A 24,684-nucleotide genomic window follows, 5' to 3' on the forward strand; every position below is an offset into this window, starting at 1 on the left:
TCAAACCTGAGTCACAGATGAAAGGACAGGTAAGATTTAGAAAAATAGTAAGAATTTATAGATGACACAAGAGAGCTAGTAAATTGCAGACCCAGGGCTTGATCCCAGAGCTGTTTGACTCTAAATCTCATCCTCTCCATGACTATGAAAAATAATGAATTTTTCAGAGAATTTGACTATGAAACTGTCTAACACCGTAAGTCAAGTCAAACTTCTAGAGCATCTGTGTGCAGTATCTCCACTGGGAAGGGTGATCATTGTTTGGAGGCTGCTACATTGTAAGTGAGGTTGCAAACGAGATAAATGGGTGGAAATTGCATCCTGAAATTTCCTTGAGCCAACAGAAGCATGAAGTGTCTGGGGCTGCAATGCAATTATGTGAGAGGAAGCCAATGTTTATAGACTTCCCACTGTGGGGATGTTAGGCATGGCGAAGACGCACGCAGAAATCTGAAAACTTTGAACTTGTTTATTTCTCATTTTGTATCTCTACATGCTTTCATTGCCAGGAATTCTGAAGCCAGAAGGAACTTGCTAATTATTTATAGGGGAAAGAGCAAGGGCTTTAGACCTTGGCAAACCTGGATTCAAATTCCAGTTCAGGAATCTGTGACTGTAGCAAAACACTATTTCTTTTTCTCCAAAGGGTCAGAAATAGTGAATAATTTGCCCAAGTTACACAACTAGGGTATAACTGCTTTATTTATGTTACTGCATAACAAAGCAGCCTAAAACTTAGTGGTTTAAACAGCAATCAGTTATTTAGCTCACAGATTTTTAATTTGGGGAGAGCTCAGAAGGGAAGGCTGGTGTCAGCTTGGCCAGCTCAACTGGGGGCTGAATGATCTATTTCTCAGACAGCTTATTCATCTGGCTGGTACGCTGCTGCTGGCTGTCAGTGGAAGCTTGGCCAGGCTGAGGGCTGAGGGACTTAGTTCCTCTCCACCTAGGCCTTTCCACAGGCTGGATAGGCTTCCTCACACTACTGTGACTGGGTTTCAAGAAGCAAGAAGAGGAAACTGGGGTTTCCAAGTCCTGGGCCTGGAACCTGGCACAGCATCACTTCCCCCTTATTCTGTTGTTAAGCAGTCACAGAACCCAGATTCAATGGGAATAGCCATAGACCTCACTTTTGGATGGGAAGAGTTTTCAAGAATTTGGGGCTGTATTTTAAAACTGGCACAAAAATGGAGATATTATATTTTCTCATTTAATTCTAAAATGAGATAGGAAGTAATCTCTTTGGAACTCTTGTATTATCTGTTTTTTAAAAAATGGGATTATTTAGTGATTCACTCATGGTCACATATTTCAAGTTGATATTGGAGCTTAAATTCAAACCCAGTGTGGATTCAAACCCAATTATGTTGATTCTATCTCTTAATAGTCATATTCAGTCTCCTACTGGCATTTCCGCAGTTAAAGTCACCATCACCCCATGCTATACTTGCAACAACCTCCTAACCCAGCCTTCCTGCCTCCTCCTTTTTTTTTTTTTTTGACATTAAGTCTTGCTCTGTTGCCCAGGCTAGAGTGCAGTGGCATAATCTCAGCTTACTGCAACCTCTGCCTCCTGGATTCAAGTGATTCTCCTGCCTCAGCCTCTTGAGTAGCTGGGATTACAGGTGCCCACCACCACGCTGGGCTAACTTTTGTACTTTTAATAGAGACAGGGTTTCACCATGTTGGCCAGGCTGATCTTGAACACCCAACCTCAGGTGAGCTGCCTGCCTTGGACTCCCAAAGTGCTGGGATTACACACGTGAGCCACCGGGCCCGGCCTCTGGCTCTTATCTTGTTCCCCTCCAAACCTGCCCCTTCTAAGGGGTAAAAAGAATAGCATTGCTTCTCTGCTTATAATTCTTAAAGTCTCCCTGTGACCTTTAGACTGAAGCTCAGCTTTTTCCTTTCCCTTAATTTGGTTGCTAGCCCTTCATGGTGTCCCAGCCTACTCCTCAGGCTCAGAAACAGTCATTTTCTCTCTGTATCTTATTCCAGGAGATGTCAACATGTAGATTTCCCCCTTGACATTTATTGACTCAGACATGATGCTAAGTGTTTTACAGGAATTATCTAACTTACATTTTCACAACAACTCTGTTAGGTTCTCTTTTATTTGAATCTAGGTATGCTTGCTTGGGAAATCAAGCTCTTGAACTCCATGGTAAACTGTCTCTACTTGAAGTTTCCCCAATGCACAATCTCCTCTCTGATGTCTGGAATTTTATACTTGCGATGTCTTCTCTCTATCTCTACCTTTTGTCTCACTAACTTATACTTCCTTTTCAGGTTCAGCTATAGACAGTCTTCCCTCCAGGAAGATTTCTCAAGACTGGTTGAGCTTCCCTGATATTTCTGCTCATAGTATCCTGCCTTATTCTTAGCCAGTGCATTTCATTTTGTACTAATATTATTTGTTTTCTCATGTCCCTCATGAACTGTGAATTCTTTGAGGGTAAGAACAGTGTGTCGACATCATGTTTCTCTTCTGAAGTGAAAGGCATTTTAGTACAACATCCTCCAACCTCACAGGTTCTCTTTGAGCTCTCATTGTCTATGAGGCTATGAGTTTGCTGAGCTCTCACTGCCACATATGCAACCATATACCAAAAACTGGACCCAGGTAACTGAATTTGTCATGATGGGCTTTGCTGGCATCCATGAAGCACACCTCCTCTTCTTCATACTCTTCCTCACCATGTACCTGTTCACCTTGGTGGAGAATTTGGCCATCATTTTAGTGGTGGGTTTGGACCACCGACTACGGAGACCCATGTATTTCTTCCTGACACACTTGTCCTGCCTTGAAATCTGGTACACTTCTGTTACAGTGCCCAAGATGCTGGCTGGTTTTATTGGGGTGGATGGTGGCAAGAATATCTCTTATGCTGGCTGCCTATCCCAGCTCTTCATCTTCACCTTTCTTGGGGCAACTGAGTGTTTCCTACTGGCTGCCATGGCCTATGATCGTTATGTGGCCATTTGTATGCCTCTCCACTATGGGGCTTTGGTGTCCTGGGGCACCTGCATCCGTCTGGCAGCTGCTTGTTGGCTGGTAGGTTTCCTCACACCCATCTTGCCAATCTACCTCATGTCTCAGCTAACATTTTGTGGCCCAAATGTCATTGACCACTTCTTCTGTGATGCCTCACCCTTGCTAGCCTTGTCGTGCTCAGATGTCACTTGGAAGGAGACTGTGGATTTCCTGGTGTCTCTGGCTGTGCTACTGGCCTCCTCTATGGTCATTGCTGTGTCCTATGGCAACATCGTCTGGACACTGCTGCACATCCGCTCAGCTGCTGAGCGCTGGAAGGCCTTCTCTACCTGTGCAGCTCACCTGACTGTGGTGAGCCTCTTCTATGGCACTCTTTTCTTTATGTATGTCCGGACCAAGGTGACCTCCTCCATCAACTTCAACAAGGTGGTATCTGTCTTCTACTCTATTGTCACGCCCATGCTCAATCCTCTCATCTACAGTCTTAGGAACAAGGAAGTGAAGGGAGCTCTGGGTCGAGTCTTTTCTCTCAACTTTTGGAAGGGACAGTGAGGAGGCAGGTGGGAACCCAGTTTCCTTGCCTTGGATATTTAAAAACAGGTTAGTCAATAACGTTTAAGCTGAGACCAAATCAAGAATGCAGTTCCATTTATAACAGCCACAAAAAATACAATACCTAGGAATACAACTAACCAAGGAAGTGAAAGATATTTATAAGGGGAACCACAAAACACTGCTAAAAGAAATCAGAGATGACACAAACAAATGAAAAAACATCCCATGCTCACAGATTGGAAGAATCAATATCATTAAAATGGTCACACTGCCCAAAGCAATCCGCAGATTCAATGCTATTCCTATCAAACTATCAATGTCATTTTTCACAGAATTAGAAAAAACAATTCTAAAATTCATATGAAAGCAAAAAAGGAGCCCAAATTGCCAAAGCAATCCTAAGCAAAAAAAACCAAAAAAATAAATCTGGAGGCATTATATTATCTGACTTGAAACTATACTATAAGGCTACAGTAACCAAAACAGCATGGTACTAGTACAAAAACAGACACATAGACCAATGGGACAGAATAGAAAACCCAGAAATAAAGCTGTACATTGCTACCAACTGATCTTTGAAAAAGCTGACAAAAATAAACAATGGAGAAAAGATTCCCTACTCAATAAATGGTGCTGGGAAAACTGGCTAGCCATATGCAGAAGACTGAAACTGAACCTCTACTTATCACCATATTCAAAAATTAAGATGGATTAAAGACTTACATATAAGACCTCAAACTATAAAAAAATCCTGGAAGAAGACCTAGGAAATACCCTTCTGGACACTGGTCTTGGGAAAGAATTTATTACTAAGTTCTCAAAAGCAATTGCAATGAAAACAAAAATTAACAAGTGGGACTTAATTAAATAGCTTCTGCACAGTAAAATAAACTGTTGACATGACAAACAGGTAAACTACCAAATAAAAGAAAATATTCGCAAACTATGCATCTGACAAAGGTTTAATATCCAGAATCTATAAGGGACTTAAATCAACAAGAAAAAAACAATTAATCCCATTAAAAAGTGGGTAGAGGACATGAACAGACACTTATCAAAAGAAGATATCCAAGTTGTAAACAAACATATGAAAAAATTCTCATCATCACTAACCATCAGAGAAGTGCAAATGAAAACATAATGAGATATCATCTCATGCCAGTTAGAATGGCTATTATCAAAGAGTCAAAAAATAACAGATGTTGGAGAGGTTGCAGAGAAAAGGGAATGCTTATGCACTGTTGGTGAGAGTGCAAATTAGTTCAGCCACATGGAAAGCAGTTTGAAGATTTCTCAAAGAATGAAAAATAGAACTGCTATTCAAGCCAGCAATCCCATTACTAGGTATATACTCAAAGTAAAATAATCGTTCTATCAAAATGACATATGCACTTGTATGTTCATCATGACACTATTTGCAATAACAAAGAGATGGAATCAGTCTAGGTGTCTATCATTGGTAGATTGGATAAAGAAAATGCAATACATATACACCATGGAATACTATGCAGACATGAAAAAGAATGAAATTGTATTATATGGAGCAACATGGATGTAGTGGGAGGCCATTATCCTAAGCAAATTAATGCAGAAACTGAAAATCAAATATTTTGTTTTCTCACTTGTAAGTAGGAGCTAAATCTTGGGTACACATGAACATAAAGATGGGAATAAGAGATACTGGGGACCTCAAAAGGAGGGAGAGAGGGGAGGGGGCAATGGCTGAAAAACTGCCTATTGGGTACTATGTTCCCATCTAGGTGACAGAATGAATAGAATCCAAACCTTACCATCCCACAATATATCCTTGTGACAAATCTGCACATGTACCCCCTGAATCTAAAATAAAAATGGAAATTAAAAAAATAAAAGGACAGTGGTGAGGACTATGGAAGGGAGCTATGGTCTGAATAGTCAGGAGTTATGGACTATATATTAGATAAAGTAAAATGCTAAGTCTCTATAACAAGAGAGACTTAACTATAGTGTAGCTTAAAGAATGAAGGAGATTTTCTTTTTCTGGCAAGAGTCCACAGTGAGTGTTCCAGGCTGGTGGTGGCTCTGTTCAACTTTAAGAATGCAAGTTTATTCTATCTTGCAGGATCAACATCCCCTAGGATGTTGGCTAAGAAAGTTCTGCTGGCCAAATCCAGCTCAGCACTTGCTTTTTTTTTTTTTTTTTTTTTTTTTTTAGACAGAGTCTTGCTCTGTCGCCCAGGCTAGAGGGAGTGCGGTGGCGTGATCTCGGCTCACTGCAAGCTCCGCCTCCCAGGTTCATGCCATTCTCCTGCTTCAGTCTCCCGAGTAGCTAGGACTACAGGGGCCCGCCACCATGCCTGGCTAATTTTTAAAATATTTTTAGTAGAAATGAGGCGTCACCGTATTAGCCAGGATGGTCTCGATCTTCTGACCTCGTGATCTGCCCACCTCGGCCTCCCAAAGTGCTGGGATTATAGGCTTGAGCCACTGCACCCGGCCAGCACTTGCTTTTTTAATTGCCTGTGAACTAATAATGATTTTTACATTTTTAAATGGTTGAAGACAAATCGAAAGAAGAATAATATTTCATGACACACAAACATTTGAATTTTATAAAATTCAAATTTCAGCGCCCATAAATCAAGCTTAATTAGAACATAGTCACACCTATATGTATCATCGGTGGTTGCTTTTGTGCTACAATGGCAGTAGTTGTGGCAGAAACCATTTGCCAACCCTTGTCTAGAGCCTTCTTGTTATTTACATGGTCAATACTGGGTCTCAGTGGGAAAGAAGGGTGAAGATAGAGCATGGAGGAGACACACTGTCTGTCTTAAGGTTTCTTTCTTTCCTTCCTTCCTTCCTTTCTTCCTTCCTTCCTCCTTCCTTCCCTCCCTCCCTCCTTCCTTCCCTCCCTCCTTTCTCCCTTCCTTCCTTCCTTCCTTCCTTCTTTCCTTCCTTCCTTCTTTCCTTCATTTTTTTTTTTTAGGGTCTCACTCTGTCACCCAGGCTGGAGTGTGGTGGTGCGATCTTGGCTCATTGCAACCTCCACCTCTTGGACTTAGGTAATCCTGCCACCTCGGCCTCCTGAGTAGCTGGGACTACAGGTGCACAGCATCAAACCTGGCTAATTTTTAAATTTCTTGTAGAGATGGGTTTCGCCAGGTTATTTTCCAGGCTGATCTCAAACTCCTGGGCTCAAGTGATCTGCCACCTTGGCCTCCGAAAGTATTGGGACTACAGGAATGAATTAAGATTTCTTGATTAGATGTAGCAGTCATCACTTCCTCTCACCTCTTTGGTGAGAAGTGAGCCTTAGGTCAAATCTAATTGCAAGGGTAGTAAAAATAGTCCATAGTTAGGTAGCCAGATGCCCAGTCACCATTTAATTATTGTAGAAAAAGAAAAAAACAAATTGTGGTAGACAATCCACAGTTTTTAGCACAAACTAAGTCCCCAGAATAAAAGCTGATTTTTCATGTGGTCCATGCACTTAATCATTTTTTGTATCTATATTTGCTTATTTGATATATAGACTGCTCCCCTATGTCAGTTGGTATTTTGGAAATTGAAGGAGCTCTTTATGGCAGCGTCAACTCTTTTGAAGTAAGGCTTAAAAAGACAATTATAATTCAGGTATTTCTTTACATGTAGGTAGATGCACTTAAAAAGACATTTATAATAATCATTTCAATGTGGATTCCAGAAACTATAGAATATGGAAGAGGAAAATGTTGAGCTTGGGACTGAATTGGGGGAAAGACATATTTTCCTTAGGGGCCAGTAATGAGCATATTGCAATATGGTGCCCCTCATTGTCACAGTCTCCCTGAATAGGGTCTGACCTATCGCATTTTCCAAAGTTAACAGGAAGGGCACATTTTGAAAATCATTTCATTTATTGACTATTGTATCAAGAATGTGCTTTAGATTCTTTTGGATGACAGCAAGATGCAAAAACAATGCAGAGGTGAGAACCTTTCCAGATCAAATATAATAATCCATGTGAATGAAATACAAGTAGTATATGAACATACTTTATTATGTTTTGTGTTATTGTGCTTCACTGGTACTGGTTTTTTTTTTTTTTTTTTACAAATTGAAGATTTGTAGCAATTCTGTGTTAAGTCTATCAGTGCCATTTTTTCAATAGCATGTGCTCACTTTGCTTCTTTGTGTCACATTTTAGTAATTCTCGCAACATTTTAAACTTTACTGTTATTATTATATGTGTCATAATGATCTATGAGTAGTGATTTTTGATGTCACTATTGTCATTGTTTTGGGGAGCTATGAACTGTGCACATATAGGACAGTGAACTTAACTGATAAATATGTGTGTTCTGACTGCTTCACTGAGTAAACATTTTCCTGTCTCATGCTGTTTACAGCATGGTTTACTGAATATTTTCAGCCTACTATTGAGACCTACTGCTCGGGAAAGAATAGTTCTTCCAAAATATTACTGCTCATTGACAATGCACCTGACAACACGAGAGTTCTGATGGAAATGTACAAGGAGATTCATGTTGTTTTCATACCTCCTAACATAACATCCATTCCATAGCCCATGGTACAAGTAGTTTTTGATTTCAAGTCTTATTTAGGACATACATTTGGTAAGGCTATAGCTGCCATAGATAGTGATTTCTCTGATGGATCTGGACAAAGTAAATTCAAAATCTTCTGGAAAGGATTGATCATTCTAGGTGCCATTAAGAGCACTCATGACTCATGGGAGGAGGTCAAAATATCAACATGATCAGGAGTTTGGAATAAGTTGATTCCAACCCTTATGGATGACTTTGAGGGGTTCAAGACTTTAGTGGAGGAAGTAATGGCAGATGTGGTGGAAACACCAAGAGAATTAGAATTAGAAGTGGAGCCTGAAGATGTGACTGAATTGCTGCAATCTCATGACAAAACAAATGGATGAAGAGTTGCTTCTTATGGGTGAGCAAAGAAAGTAGTTTCTTGAGATGGACTCTACTCCTGGTGAAGATGCTGTGAACGTTGTTGAAATTACAATAAAAGGATTTAGAATATTCCATAAACTTAGTTGATAAAGCACCATCAGGGCTTGAAAGAATTGGCTTGAATTTTAAAAGTTCTACTGTGGGTAAAATAGTGTTAATTAGCATCATGTGTTACAGAGAAATTTTTCACAAAAAGAAGAGTCAATCAATACAGCAAACTTCATTGTTGTCTTGTTTTAATAAAGCCACCTCAATCATCAGCAACCACCACCCTGATTGGACAGCAGCCATCGATATCGAGGCAAGTCCCTCTATAAGCAAAAAGATTAAGATTCTCTGAAGGCTTAGATTATTGTTAGCATTTTTTTTAGCAATAAAGTATTTTTAAAATTAAGGTATGTACATTTTCTTAGACATAATGCTATTGCACACTTAATAGACTACACTATAGTGTAAACATACTTTTGTATGCACTGGGAAACTAAAAATTTGTGTGAGAGCTTGCTTTATTCACTTATTTCTGTGATCTGAAACCAAACCCACAATATGTCTGGGGTATGCCTGTAGACTTTCAGGCACCTGACCTGAGTAGATATGAACACAAAATGAGTTAGACTTTTAGGTTTCCGAACAAAATGGAAAGATGAAAAGAAAGCAAAACATACTGGGTTATGTAGTTTTCATTTATTGTAGCAGAAAAATTCAAATTCCAACACAGGGAATGTTTTCTGAATTTTGAGAACTACTCTAAGGATAACTATATGGGAAGTGTCAGTAAAGTTTACCATTTTGAGCTTCTTAAAGAATAACTATTATATATATATATTTTTTTATTTTTATTTTATTTTTATTTTTTTTTTGAGACGGAGTCTCACTCAGTCGCCCAGGCTGGGATGCAGTGGCGCGATCTCGGCTCACTGCAAGCTCTGCCTTCTGGGTTCACGCCATTCTCCTGCCGTAGCCTCCCGAGTAGCTGGGACTACAGGTGGCTGCCACCACGCCTGGCTAATTTTTTTTGTATTTTTTTTTTTTTAGTAGAGACGGGGTTTTACCGTGTTAGCCAGGATCGTCTCAAACTCCTGACCTCACGATCCGCCTGCCTCGGCCTCCCAAAGTGCTGGGATTACAGGCATGAGCTACCGCGCCTGGCCAAGAATAACTATATTTTTGAGATAAATTACATAAAACGGTAAAAAGTCTGATGCATACCCATAGAAAGGATCCTAAACATATTAACGTGAATATTGCTTTAATAAAACTTGATACAAGTAATGAAACTGGGAAAAACCCAGTTTTGTGAATGTGATTATTTACATTACAAATTAAAATAATAACTCCCTTAAAAACCAGTCCTACCTACAAGAATTTGAGGTGCATGATATGTGCAGGTATTGATAGCTAAATTTTTAAAGCCACTACTAATGGCAGATCAATCTGCAATGAGATAAGCTATACAATCATGTTGTAGGAAATGCATATTTTTGTAAATAGGGAGTTTCTAAAAATATAGTTTCTTCTTTGGGGATATATCTATTATAGAGTGAAACATTGTCATATGAAGGATTAACCTAGCATAGATACTACTCCACTGTTACTCAGAGAATGTCACAGGGAGTAATTCTGGACAAATAATACTTATTAAGATGGAATTCAGTAAGGAGTGATGCTTGTCTTACTCTGACCATTCTGGGTATTAGGATACTGATTTGTTAGGTAGAAACTACCTGGTAACCACCCTTGGGAAGGTCCTTTGACTTGGGACTTGGTGAGAATGACTGGATCTACACTTTGAAATCAGAACCCTACAGTTTTCTGTGAGCCATTACATCACCATTGTCAAAAGCTCTGGTATAACTCTCCTTCACTGACATTGTTCTGGTCTCTCTTTTATGGCTCCATGTTGTTCTTGTCCCTTGTACCTGTGCTGGGATTTCTATTTCGTTTTTCAGGGTTCTTAGTCTTTTTAGTTAGTCTCTTATTTTTCCATTTTTACATGCCAAGTCCTTAGCAACTGATTTTTAGGGTGTGTCTGTCAAAATGTTGGCTTTGGCTGTGGAATGCTACAGCTTTGTTCCTCTAAATTGAATCTTCGTCTTTATTTTTTAAATTATTTATTTATTTATTTATTTTGAGACAGGGTCTCACTCTGATGCCCGGGCTGGAGTGCAGTGGCATAATCTTGGCTCACTGCAATCTCTGCCTCCCAGTTTCAAGTGATTCTCCTGCCTCAGCCTCCCAAGTAACTGGGACTATAGAAGCACACCACCTCACCCACCTAATTTTTGTATTTTTAGTAGAGATGGGCTTTCACCATTTGGCCAGGCTGCTCTCAAACTTGTGACCTCAGGTGATCCACCCGCCTTGGCCTCCCAAAGTTCTGGGATTACTGGCGTGAGCCACTGCGCCCGGCCTAAATGGAATCTTCTTCATATCCTTGCTTTCTTTGGTGCCTTCATTCTCATTGGTTCCAACAACATCTTTGGCCAGCCTTGGCAAGGTAGGATTTTCAGCACCTTTTGGTAGGAACTTAAAATGAATCTCATTGCCCAGAAATGTGGTTGCCTTGATACATTGAGATATTTTGTGTAACGAGAGTAAAGCTCTGTTTCTCCCCAGGGAGCAACCCAGGAGCACTTTCATTTAATCAGTTGATGCCCAGTATTTTGTGGGCTTCTTTAGCATCCTCACACTCTCATGGAAGTGGAGAGGCTTCCTTTAGAGCAGACTTTGCATAGGTGGTCACTTCACTGGGTCTGTGACAGTCACCTGTCCTCATTTACTCCAAGGCAAGCAGCTACAGGTTATTTACTTATAAAACAGTTTCACAATAGATATGTTTAGTCCACTCCACTCAGGTTAGGTTGGTGATGACAGATCACAAACTCTTTGCTAATAAGGATTATAGTTTAGCCTCTCTGAAGGTCCCTTCTAGGACATAGCTTAGAGCAAGTGTCCTGTAAAAGTTTCAGTTATTTGGCAATAAATCAAGGTAAAGGTTTTGCCACTGGGTATGATTTTATTGATTTATTTAACAAATGCTTGTTTAGTGTTTGTTCTGTGCCAGGTACTTTCCTAAATGTTTTACTAAATTTATTACTCCTAAATTTATTAACACCTCATTGATAATATCATGAAGTCAGTGCTATTATTATCCTTCTTTATAGAGGAGAAAACTGAGGGACAGAGAAGCTAAGTAACTTGTCCAAAGTCACCCAGCAAAGTAGGTGGCAGAGCTAGGGCTTGAAACCTGTTCATTGACTCTTAACCTCTGTACAGTGATACCCTGAGTAAATTGGTTCCCTCTCCTGGCATCAGTTCCCTTATCTGTAAAAGGACACAGTGGACTGGGTGACTTTAAATATCTACCTTTTGAATGTTTATCATGTGCTGAGATGTTTCATACAGTTTCTTGTTTTATCACAACAACCCGAAGATGAAGTCTTAGTCTCATTTTACATTGCAGCAAACTGAGGCTTGGAGAGGTGAGGTAACATGCTGAGGTTTATATAGCTATGACAGCAGGAGGACATGAACCAGGTCTGGCTGGCTCCACTCAACCACTCTACCTGTCTCCTCTCAAAGACCTTTTCCAATGCTAATTTTGCATAAGTTGATTCATTCATTTACCAATCACGTATTCTGTCTCCTCACTGTATGAGGTGCTGGCTGGGTGCTGAGAGGCCATAGAATGAATTAGACCAGATGCTTCTATCAAGGACAATATTATTTGCAAACATGTCTTCTCTCCCCTTGATAGAATGAAATATAAAATAGAAGCAGCTCAGGGACAGGGAGGGGTTCAGACCTGTGTGATGGGGCTCAGAAGAAGGCTCGTCCTCCTGGTGGGGAGTTCAGGAAGGCATCCCTGAGAAAGCCACACTCCCCATGGTTCACTTCAGTTTTTCCCACTTGCGATGATGCCGGCCAAACATTTGGTCTTTTGTGTTCTTTTCAGGATGGAGAAGGATGATGTAGCATTTGAAAAAGAAGAGGGAGGACATGAGGCCTCCTGCTGATGCCAAGATGACAAAGACCTCCATGGCCATGGTGTCTTTGCTGTGGGCATGCATGTGGGCAGGTATGAAGGACACCCAGACACAGGAGCAGACAACATGCTGAGAGTGATATGCTTTGCTTCATTGAAGGTGTCAGGCAGCCGGCAGGTGGGGAAGGTCACCAGCAAGCTGACCAGATCTAGCAAACTCAACTAGCCCAGTTCCAAGAGAAGTTCCAAGGAGCCTTTATCACACTTTACAGTCACTGTGGGCCAGGGTTCTATAGAGTTTCACAGGCTGAGGGGGCCATCTGGTCACCCAGAGTGCACACAAGGCTGCCTGGGTCAGGGAACAGTGAGGATGGTGCTGAGGAGGACTGTCCCCGCCCACCCCCTAAACTGGGTGTCTGCCTGGGTGGCATGGAAGGCTGCCACCACCACGATGGTCTTGGCCAGCACAGTGGATGTGCAGACCATGAAGGTGACCCCAAAATCTGCCTGGTGCACAGCACAAGTGATGGGGTCTGGGTGGCCAATGAACATGAAGGGGCAGAGGAAGCTGAGGGCCAAGGAGGACAGCAGGAGATAGCTGAGCTGGCAGTTGTTGGCTCGGATGATGGGAGTGTGGTGGTGTCAGACGAAGATGCCTAAGATGGCCAGGGCAAGGAGAAAGAGCAGGGCTGTGCAGACAGCCAACGCTGTGTCAAGGGGCTTGTGATAGAACAAGAAGTCAAGGGTTTTGGGGATGTGCTGGCCCTTCTGCACATTGGGCCACTGGTTGTCAGAGCACTTCTGACATGCAACACCATCTGAAGGGAGAAAGAGAAACTGGGTCAGACAACAGAGTGGGGAGGCTTTTGGAAATTTTTCCATGGTCAAGCAGTCCTACGACTTGTGATGGCTTATCTAGCAGGCTTTGGTGTATTTCAGTCTCAATTGGATGGGCCTTCCAGATTGTCTGATGTCCTCAGATTCAGGGCCAAAGGCACAGATGGCAGAAATCCTGACAGCAGCTGCTTATCATGCATCAGACTATCATGAAATAACACTGAGACAACCACCTATGGAAGCTCCAACTCCTATCTAGGATCCCTTTAAATTGACCAACCATTGTGGTAATGTTGTAATTCATAGCCACAGCTAATTAATTTACAGATTTATTCATGCATCAGCCAATTTAGTTTAAGGAATGTTTATGGAGTGCTTAGTATGTACACAGATTCTCTTTTTAAACCGTGCTACCCTTCTCTAAATAACAATATTAACAAAACTTAACAGTTTTGTATTCCATAGTGATTTTAAGGATGTATTTTGTGGCCTGAGCCCTGGAATAGTCATTTATTCTTATTTGATCTCTTTCCTGAATGGTAATGCCTAGGTTTTCTTCTAGGGTTTTTATGGTTTTAGGTCTAATGTTTAAGTCTTTAATCCATCTTGAATTAATTTTTGTATAAGGTGTAAGGAAGGGATCCAGGTTCAGCTTTCTACATATGGCTAGCCAGTTTTCCCAGCACCATTTATTAAATAGGGAATCCTTTCCCCATTGCTTGTTTTTCTCAGGTTTGTCAAAGATCAGATAGTTGTAGATATGCGGTGTTATTTCTGATGGCTCTGTTCTGTTCCATTGATCTATATCACTGTTTTGGTACCAGTACCATGCTGTTTTGGTGACTGTAGCCTTGTAGTATAGTTTGAAGTCAGGTAGTGTGATGCCTCCAGCTTTGTTCTTTTGGCTTAGGATTGACTTGGCGATGCAGGCTCTTTTTTGGTTCCATATGAACTTTAAAGTAGTTTTTTCCAATTCTGTGAAGAAAGTCATTGGTAGCTTGATGGGGATGGCATTGAATCTATAAATGACCTTGGGCAGTACGGCCATTTTCACGATATTGATTCTTCCTACCCATTAGCATGGAATGTTCTTCCATTTGTTTGTATCCTCTTTTATTTCCTTGAGCAGTGGTTTGTAGTTCTCCTTGAAGAAGTCCTTCACATCCCTTGTAAGTTGGATTCCTAGGTATTTGATTCTCTTTGAAGCAATTGTAAATGGGAGTTCACTCATGATTTGGCTCTCTGTTTGTCTGTTATTGGTGTGTGAGAATGCTTGTGATTTTTGTACATTGATTTTATATCCTGAGACTTTGCTGAAGTTGGTTATCAGCTTAAGGAGATTTTGGGCTGAGACAATGGGGTTTTCTAGATATACAATCATGTCATCTGCAAATAGGGACAATTTGATCTCTTTCCTTGATTTGGATATATTTGTAGGGTCCTAGATACTTTGATTCCATGTCTTCCTAGTCTCCAAGTTCAAGGATTTCTCATTTGTGTCATCCTCTCTTCAGCACCTGGTGGTTCCTTCTCAGGTTCATTCGGTGGAAACTTTCTCTTCAAAAGGGCAAAAGGTATTTCCAAAGTCTCTACTTTCCCAGGGAGAGTTTTGAAGAGACTTCATCCAAACCTGTGGCTTCAACAATTACCTGGATTCTGAACCTGGTCTTCCTGCTCCAATCTGCCTCCTTTGTCTATTTGTCTATTCATTTCCCCCAGACACACACTGAAATACACATTGCTTTTATACTGAAGTAGTTCAGAGGCTCCTCCCCATTTTCTATAGAATAGAGTCCATGCTCCAGAGTCCAGCAGGTAAAGTCCTCTATGATCTGACCACCTGCTTCCTATATCTTGCATCACAATTGATGCTGAAACCACTCGCGGCTCCTTATTGCTTTCATGCCTTTACTATAATAACTTCCTCCTTGGCCTGGAATATCCTTATTATGCTTCATTGCCTTTGAAACCTTGCTTGTTGTTTAAGGCCTGTGTCACATGCCACCCCTTGCATTGCCAAGTCTCCCTGCCTATTTGTTAGAATTAATTGTTCCAACGTGCTTTCACAGCTCGATGCTTGAATATTTATTTATTTATTACAGTATTGACTTCACTTTATAGTCTAGTTTCTTTATTGAGAGATGAGCTGTGCTAGGTGTAGGGGTCCAGTATCATTCTCTTTTAATATATCTTGAGCTCTGTGGGTCCAGGACCATGGCTTATTTGTTGTTGGTACCCTTGCACCCAGCACAGTGGTTGTATATGTTTGGTGCCAGTTGATATCTGTTGAATGAATGACATCTTAGTAAAATAAAGATTATGTTATTAGGGTAATTCTTTTTAAACATTTATGAAATGCCTACCATATGACAAATGTTAAACTAAGTACAGGATTTGAACAAACTCATGGTTGATAAAAGAAAGAATGAATGTAATAGCCTCAAATGGCTTTAATGTAGCATCTAGGAAGGTCACATTGACATCTTCTTTTTGGTCTCCACTTCCCTGGACTTTTCCATTGAAGGAATTTCCTTGATGTGGACACAGCTTTCATCTGAAGTCTACTCTGGCTGATGGCTGGCCACCCTCTGACCAAGAACCAGCCTTCCTCCTTACCTGGTGACATTGCGATTTCTCTTCTGGGGCAGGGAAGGCTTTTGTAGCAGCATTTTGACTTCTCAAATAGGGTTGACTTCCTGGTTTCCACAGGACATTTTTCGTTGCAGACAGAGGAAGGGACCTACACACAAGAGGTGGGAGAGTGGAGGGGAGAGAGTGCTGGGGAGACTGCAGGGGGACTTGAGCGACATCTGTGCAGTCAGGTCGTGGAGGAATAAGCCTCATCGTTTTCACTTACTAGGTCCCTCTCTCTCTTCCTTTCTCTTACTCCTTCCTTTATTAAACCTCTCTTTATCACGTTTTCCTTTTCTACTCTCTTTCATTTTCCTCTTTCTCCATTTCTTGCTCAGATAATTAAAAATGTGTTCCATATATCAGGTACTGTACAGGTTATTAGGGAAACAGTGATAGGTAAGAATAAGCTCTTCCGGATTTCGAGTGTGGTGGGAAAACAAGACATCTTGATGGTTGGAATTCTGGTTCTGCCCTTTATGGTTTGCGTGCCTTGGGCTTAACATCTCTAAGCTTCAGATTCCTCTTCAATAAAATGGAGATATAGATGGGGCATCCCTAATTTGAAAATCTGAAATCTGGAATGCTCCAAAATCCAAAACTTTTTGAGTGCCAACATGATGCCTCAAGTGGAAAATTCCACACCTGACTTGACATAAACAAACTTTGTTTCATGCATGATATAGTTAAAAATATCGTAAAAAATCACCTTCAGACTATGTGTATAAGGGGTATATGAAACATAAATGAATTTCATATTTAGACTTGGATCCTATCCCCAAGATATTTCCTTATGCATATGCAAATATTTCAAAATCTGAAAAAATCTGAAATCCAAAACACTTCTGGTCCCAAGCAATTCGGATAAGGGATACTCAAGTTGTAGTAAGAATATGTATTTTTTGTTTGTTTGTTTTTTTGAGACAGGACCTCACTCTGTCACCCAGGCTGGAGTTCAGTGGCACAATCTTGGCTCACTGCAACCTCCGCCTCCCGGGTTCAAGCGATTCTCCTGCCTCAGCCTCCCGAGTAGCTGGGATTACAGATGCGTGCCACTGCCGCCGGGCCAATTTTTGTATTTTTAGTAGAGACAGGGTTTCACCATGTTGGCCAGGCTGGTCTCGAACTCCTGACCTCAAATGATCCACCTGTCTTGGCCTCCCAAAGTGCTGAGATCACAGACATGAGCCACCACGCCTGGCCATAATAATATGTATTTTGAAGGTGGTGTCAGGATTAAATAAGACAATGCAAGTGAAGTCCATATCATAGTGACCAGAATCATGAGTGCATGACAAGTGCTAGTGAGCTGGGATCATATTCCGAAGTGTTAACTGAAGAGTCTGTCTTTCACTCTGGGCTCATCAAATCCCTTTGTTTATATTTAAGGGACTAATTTTCCCCTAGCCCCAACAGAACTGGGTCATCCACAGTGAATCAGAAACAAAGACTACAAACACTACCTAAGCCTCAGCACCACTCTAGGGTTCCTTGAGTCCAGGGTTATCTAAACCTCAGCACTACTGACACAGGGGCTGGATAATTCTTTGTTATGGAGAACTGTCCTGTGCATCTTAGGGCATTTAGCAGCAACCTTGGCCCCTGCCCCACTGGACGCCAGCAGCACTCCCTCAAGTTGTGACAACCAAACCTGTCTCCATACATTGTCATTGTCCCATGAGAGGCAAAATCACTCCAAGTTGGGAGCAACTGAGATTCAGATCATGCTTGCAGAATGAATTTCCTTAGAAAGGTCTGATGCATGGATTCTGTGGTCTGGGGAAGGAGAAGCAAGCGAGAAGATAAGTACCTGGGCTGCGAGATACCTGAAACAGTACTGAGTGAAGATCTCAACAGGTGGGGTCAGCCCCTTGCCTGTGGGGTGACAATGCTAATTTCTTCCCTGGAACTCTATTCTGCTTCCTTGTTCATCAGCACCTTTGTTTCCTCCTCTCAGGGTGGGATGATTTGGACATTGAGGTGTGATAGTCATGGGAATAAAAAAGCATATGCCTGACTAAGGTGAGACCAGTGGGAACAAGTTTGAAATCACGGAGAAAAGAGATAGAACGTATTATAGAACATATTATACCAGTTATAGTCATTTTCTTACTCTTATCATAGAGGTATGTGAAAAATGCTATTGTTGCTCAGTGAAGGGAGTGTTTAACCCTGCCTACACGAGTTACAGGAAACTGCAGGAGGTATGATGATAGCTGAGATGTAACTGCACTTAAATTAGAATTTCTTAGCTGATTGTGGTGGCTCACACCTGTAATTCCAGCACTTTGGGAGGCTGAGGTGGGTGGATCGTCTAAGGTCAGGAGTTTGAGACCGACCTGGCCAACATGGTGAAACCCCGTTTCTACTAAAAATACAAAAAATTAGCTGGGCATGGTGGTGGGTGCGTGTAATCCCAGCTACTCTGGAGGCTGAGGCAGGAGGATCACTTGAACCTGGGAGGCAGAGGTTGCAGTGAGCTGAGATCACGCCATTGCATTCCAGCCTGGGCAACAAGAGGGAAACTCCATCTTAAAAAAAAAGAAAAAAAAAAGAATTTCTCCCTCTGGTGACCTTAGATACTTAGGGGTCTGGGAAAGGACTAATGGGATTCCAAGGGTTATTTTCCACTGCTTAAAAAAGCTCAGCATCGATTGCCTATTTCTTGACATAAGTCTGCAAGGCTAAATCAGTAGTATCTCTAGGTATCTGGAGTTGACCATCTCAGGGTAAACTTGAATTGACAATTGTATCTAATTTGTTTTCCCATTTGCTCATTAGTTATCTTTGCCTTTAGCAAGGTCCCTGATTTTGGGAGCCAGGGAGTTTGGAAGGTTTTATTTTCTGAACAGCCTCAAAGTTGTGTAAGTCAATAATCCACCCCTTTTTGACCCAGTATCCTAAGTGAATTCAATATGACAAACACTCCTGGAGCTTGGGATGTGAGAGGTGCTGTGTGGTCTTGGTTCTTAGGGTTCTCTCAGCTCTAATCTTTAAGAGTCCTTCTGCCCAGACAATTGCGCTGTCAACGAACAGAAGCTCTTTTCCAGAAGGTGCTCTGAAGTCAAAGTGTCCAACAATGGCTGTCTGTCCTGACAGGTCTGGGAGAACATAGATGTTTTTAATGTCAAACGTTGTCAGCACTTCCCCATCTTTGGTGAAGAAAACCTCTTCTTGGGCTTTGGTGGTGAAGTTAACCTTTCAGGCATAATGGAGCACCTGAGAGAGGGATGGAAGATAACAGTAAAAAATTGATTAAGAGCAGCTGGGCGCAGTCGCTCATACCTGTAATCCCAGCACTTTGGGAGGCAGAGGCAGGCAGATCACGGGGTCAGGAGTTTGAGACCAGCCTGGCCAACATGGTGAAACCTCGTCTCTACTAATGACACACACACACACACAAAAAATTAGCTGGCCGTGGTGGTCGGCACCTGTAATCTCAGCTACTCAGGAGGCTGAGGCAGAAGAATTGCTTGAACCCAGAAGGCGGAGGTTGCAGTGAGCCAAGATCTCACCACTGCACCCCAGCCTGGTGACAGAGAGAGACTCCGTCTCACATTAGGAGCCCTTCCTCCACATCACTGGACAGTTCTCCCATATCTATGCTTGTTTGTGCCTTGGAGGGAGGCATCTTATCTCTGCACACTTTATGAAAACAGAGCTCTGTTTTCTCATGTTCCAAGTTTGTGTTAATCTATAGGGGCCAGGGTAGGGAAGTGAAAGACAAGATAATGGGGATCTGAAACATTAGATCTTGCCTAAGACTGCTTCACAGATAGGCTGGTCTTCTGAATAGGAACCTATCCAGTTTTTTACAATCCATCCATATGAATTACTTAGCATCCTTCTTTGTGCCAGTTAGGATTGGTACCTAGGATAGAAAAACTCAGTCCTGCCTTCAAGGCACAAAGAAGTGTGGCTGATAAAAAAATGTGTTTTGACTAAAAGCAGATACGGATTTGCGAATTACCCTGATTTGATCATTACATATTGTATACATGTACTGAAATATCACACTGTATCTCATGAATATGAATGATTATTTCAATATATCAATTAGGCTGGCCATGGTGACTCACGCCTGTAATCCCAGCACTTTAGCAGGACGAGATCAGGAGTTCGAGACCAGCGTGGCCAACATGGTGAAACCCCACCTCTACTAAAAATACAAAAAAAAAAAAAAAAAAAATAGCTGGGCATGGTGGCACATGCTGTAGCCCCAGCTACTTGGGAGGCTGAGACAGAAGAATTGCTTGAACCCTTGAACTCAGGAGGTGGAGGTTGCAGTGAGCTGAGATCGCACCACTGCACTCCAGCCTGGGCGATAGAGCAAGACTCCACCTTAAAAAAAAAATATATATATATATATATAAAATAAAAATATTTAATTCACAGTAAAGCAGATATAAACTAAGAAGTATCTTTTCAGTGTATTCTAAACTCTTCATGGCTGAGACACTCTTGGATTATGTGACTATCAAAACCCTGTCAACATTCTTTTTGGGAACAGCTTAAAAAGCAGAAAAGGGAGTTTGCACCAATATTTCCCCATCTCCTTCATCTTCCATCCCCCATCCCAACCACCAGTTCTGGGGATCTAACATCCACCATAGTGACTGTAGTTAATAATACAGTATTGTTTACTTGAAATTTGATAAGAAAGCAGATTTTGAGTGTCCTTATTTCCCCTCACCCTCCCACACAAATGGTGACTATGGGTGGTCATGGATGTGTTAATTAGTTTCATTATGGTAACCATTACACAATGTATATGCCTATCAAATCATCACATTGTGCCCCATGAATACATACAATTTTTATTTGTTAATTATACCTGAATAAAGCTGAAAAAGAAACAGTAGAAAAAGGAAGATAAGCAGAGTGCCTTCAGGAATCCCTCTAGTGACTTTAGATCCAGTGGTTTGATCTTCAAACATCTTTGGAAAAGGTGGCATTGGCTTTGATTTTGTAATTAGGAAAAGAGGTGGTCATCTTTTCCAGAAACCTGGAACTCTTTAAGAAGACATTTGAGGTTCTTTATAATAGAGCTCCTACCCGCCTTTCCAACCTTTCCTTCTACTGTTCTTTTCCATTGGCCATCCCATGCTTTGAATTAGCTATATCACTTTCCCACTCCTGCAAGTGCCATTTTTACCAATACCAATACCAATATTTTTGCATATTTATTACTCTTTCAACTACAATATAAACATCTTGAGGCAAGCACACATTTTGTACATTTCTGTATCCCTGATTACTCCAAGTGCATGAAAATACTTGTGCTTAGTATGTAAAGTGCATGAAAATACAAGTGCTTAGTAAATACTTGTGGCATAAAAATGCATGCGTTGAGGCCAGGTGTGGCGGCTCATGCCTGTAATCCCAGGCCGAGGTGGGCGGATCACTTGAGGTCAGAAGTTTGAGACCAGCCTGGGCAACATGGTAAAACCCCATCTCTACTAAAAATACAAAAATTCGCCAGGCATGGTGGTGCGTGCCTGAAGTCCCAGTTACTTGGGAGGCTGAGGCAGAAGAATCACTTGAACCCAGGAGGTGGAGGTTGCAGTGAGCCAAGATCGCACCACTGCACTCCAGCCTGGGCGACAGAGCAAGACTTTGTCTCAAACAACAACAAGAACAACAAAACACAATTATTTGTGCACCAATCAAATATATGTGTGTGTGTTGAACTGGGCTATGAAAATTCATAAGAACTAGAGGATGAAGTTTGAGCAAATGACTTGGTTGGGAGGAACTGGTTCTAGAGTCCTGAGCCAAGATTCCTGGTGACATTCCTCACTCTATCTGAATCAGTGATGTGACTTTGTAGATCTTGCTCTTTGTAGATCTTAACCTTCTCATCTGTAAAAAGGGGACCTACACCATAGGATTATCTTGAAAATTAAATGCATTAATACATAAAAGTGCTTAGCATATAACTCAACATAAAAAACACTAAAAAGGTGTTTACTGTTATTTTTCTTAGAGCCCTTAAGAACTTATACTACATAAGCACCGATGAAATTACCTAAAAGCCTTCTTAAAGAAGCTGAGCCTAGTTTGAAGATCTTTGCTATGGTTTGGATGTTTGTGTCTCCTCTAAAATTCATGTTGAAATTTAATTATCATTGTGGTGGTACTAAGAGGTGGGGCAGTTTCAGAGGTGATTAAGTCACCCTTATGAATGAATTAGTTCTTTGTACAAGGGCTGGAGGAGGCTGGATGTGGTGGCTTACGTCTGTAATCCCAGCACTTTGGGAGGCTGAGGCAGAAGGATCGCTTGAGACCAGGAGTTTGAGACTAGTCTGGGCACCATAGTGAAACCCCATGTTTGCAGAAAATACAAAAATGTAGCCAGGCATGGTGGCATGTGCCTGTAGTCCCAGCTACTCAGGAGGCTGAGGTAGGAGGATTGCCTGAGCCTGGGAGGTAGAGGCTGCAGTGAGCCATGATCGTACCACTGTACTCCAGCCTGGGCAACAGAGCGAGACTCTATCTCTAAAAAAAAAAAAAAAAAAAAAAAAAAATGCTGGAGGTAACTACTAACTTAGGCCCCTTTTGCCCTTCTACCTTCTATCTTCAGCCATGTAAGCAGCAAGAAGGCCCTTACCAGACACTGCATGCTGGTGCCTTGATCTTGGACTTCCCAGCCTCCTGAACTGTAAGCAATATATTTCTATTATTTATAAGTTACCCAGTCTGTGCTACTTTGTTATAGCAGCACAAATGGACTAAGACAACCTTCTTTTAATATTAAAAGGATTTTTGCTCTACTTTGACTTTATTTCTAAAACTTTGCATGGCTATTTGCAATATGTACTTAATGTTTAACAACTGGCTCTCTAAGAAAGGAAGCCAGTCTTTTTGGTGTTTGCTGATTTCTCTGGTGTAAATACTCCCACTATGGCTAGATTGAAGCTACCAGTGGTTTAACAACGACTTGCACAATTCCTGAAAATTTAACAGTTGACCTTCGCTGTCAGAGCCAGTTCTCTCTGTTGGACCTAGACCTCTGGTATCTTTAATAAGAGTCTTATGAATGCTATGAAGAGGCAGCTGTCATCATCTCCCTTCCTTCTGCTGGAGATTTTCTAGTCCACAGGTAGGCAAACTACTGCCTGTAGGCTAAAGTTAGTCTGGCACCTGTTTTTCTGTGTGATGTGTGAATTAATAATGACTTTTACATTTTTAAGTAGTTGAAAAAAATTAAAAGAAGAGTAATACTTTATGATATATGGAAAATACATGAAACTCCTATTTCAGTGTTCATAAATAAAGTTTTATTGAACACAGTCAGATTGATTTGTTTGTGGATTTTCTATGGCTGCATTTGTACTACAACAGCAGAGTTGAGTAGTTGTGATAGAGGCTGCATGGTTTGAAAATCTGAAAACACTTACTATCTGGCTCTTTACTGAGAAAATTTTTGACCCCTTATCTAGTCCATTAGTTGCTACTTTTCAAGAAAAATCTTCTTTTCCAAGTAAAATCTTATACTTCACACTAATATATTAGGCAGAGAAAATAGAGCATCTCTGGTTGGTGTAGGCAGCTATGGGGTCCAGAGCCCCATCCCCAAGCCTCTCACTGCCTGAAGAAGTGTTCCATCAGTGGGGGCACCTAAGACTCCCTATAGATCTCTAAGGCTCCAAGAAGCACACTGTAAAAATTACTGATCTGTACCCACTTTCCTAAGGCTTCTATGGTTATACAATTCAGGTTTTTTTTTTTTTTTTGAGATGGAGTCTCACTCTGTCACCCAAGCTGGAGTGCAGTGGTGCCATCTTGGCTCACTGCAACTCTGCCTCCCAGATTCAAGTGATTCTCATGCCTCAGCCTCCTGAGTAGCTGGGACTATAGACAACGCCATTACACCTGGTTAATTTTTGTGTTTTTAGTAGAGACAGAGTTTTACCATGTTGGCCAGGCTGGTCTTGAACTCCTGACCCTAAGTGATCCACCTGCTTCCCAAAGTGCTGGGATTACAGGCATGAGCCACTGTGCCCAGCCCAAGGTCTTTTTGATTAAAGTACCTAATGACCAGAGAGGAAAAAAGACCTCGAACACAGAGAAGGCTGAGGACTAGGCCAAGCACTCAGACTCAGCTCTTCCTCTAGCTGAAAACCTAGTGTTCTTCTCTTGATGTTGTTGGTTGAGGCCTTTGTCCTCTGAACTCTATTTCATCTCTTTGAGCTTGTTCTAGCATTACCTCTCTGACTACGAGCAAAAGACCACCTCCCTTCCCTTCCTGTCCTTATCCCTGAGCAGCCCATGAAGAATGGGTGTCTGTGCTGGATTGGATATTTTACATTGCAGATTTACCAGTTTTCTAACTTTGTGGTTAACTCTTTCCTACTGTGAATCTCATATGGTTTTTGTTGCATATCAGCATTGGCATGTAGTGACCTGGATGTCAGGACAGCTGTGTTCTCTTCCAGCTCTGCCTCCCCTTTTTGGTGATCTCCCTGCTTCGTGCTGGACCAGCAGATTTCTAAGGCCCTTGGCAGTTTTGATGTCATCACCATTATTAGCAGCAGCGTCACACTACCTGGAGAAAAGCTGTAGCCCATAGCATGCATTAATCACCAGCCAGCATTTGTATGCATGATCTCTTATTTTCATAACAACCCACCACGTATATATTATTATACTCAATCTACATAGGAGAGAGCTGAAGCTCAGGAAAGGTAAGTGACTAGGCCGCAGAGAAATCCCATATTGAGATT

General features: G+C 41.5%; 2 protein-coding genes across 2 annotated transcripts in view; both read left to right on the forward strand.

The window, feature by feature from the left end:
- The window catches only part of LOC100985167 (olfactory receptor 9Q1), a 153,402-nt gene that overhangs the window by 4,555 nt on the left and 124,163 nt on the right, over positions 1-24,684 (forward strand). The window contains exon 2 of the mRNA XM_003826388.4: positions 22,542-22,619. The gene's annotated coding sequence lies outside the window, so the exon portion shown is untranslated. The remainder of the gene's footprint in view (positions 1-22,541; positions 22,620-24,684) is intronic.
- Positions 2,594-4,317, forward strand: LOC100985834 (olfactory receptor 6Q1). Its single transcript, XM_003826390.4, has one exon. The coding sequence runs from the start codon at positions 2,594-2,596 to the stop codon at positions 3,545-3,547; it is 954 nt and encodes a 317-aa protein (XP_003826438.1). The 3' UTR covers positions 3,548-4,317.

This window comes from Pan paniscus, chromosome 9 (genome assembly GCF_029289425.2).
Source record: "Pan paniscus chromosome 9, NHGRI_mPanPan1-v2.0_pri, whole genome shotgun sequence".
NCBI classification, from domain to species: Eukaryota; Metazoa; Chordata; class Mammalia; order Primates; family Hominidae; genus Pan; species Pan paniscus.

Bases quoted from the DNA above. Each gene is read 5' to 3' on its own strand.
- LOC100985834 (XM_003826390.4), top strand. From the start codon at position 2,594: ATGCAACCATATACCAAAAACTGGACCCAGGTAACTGAATTTGTCATG.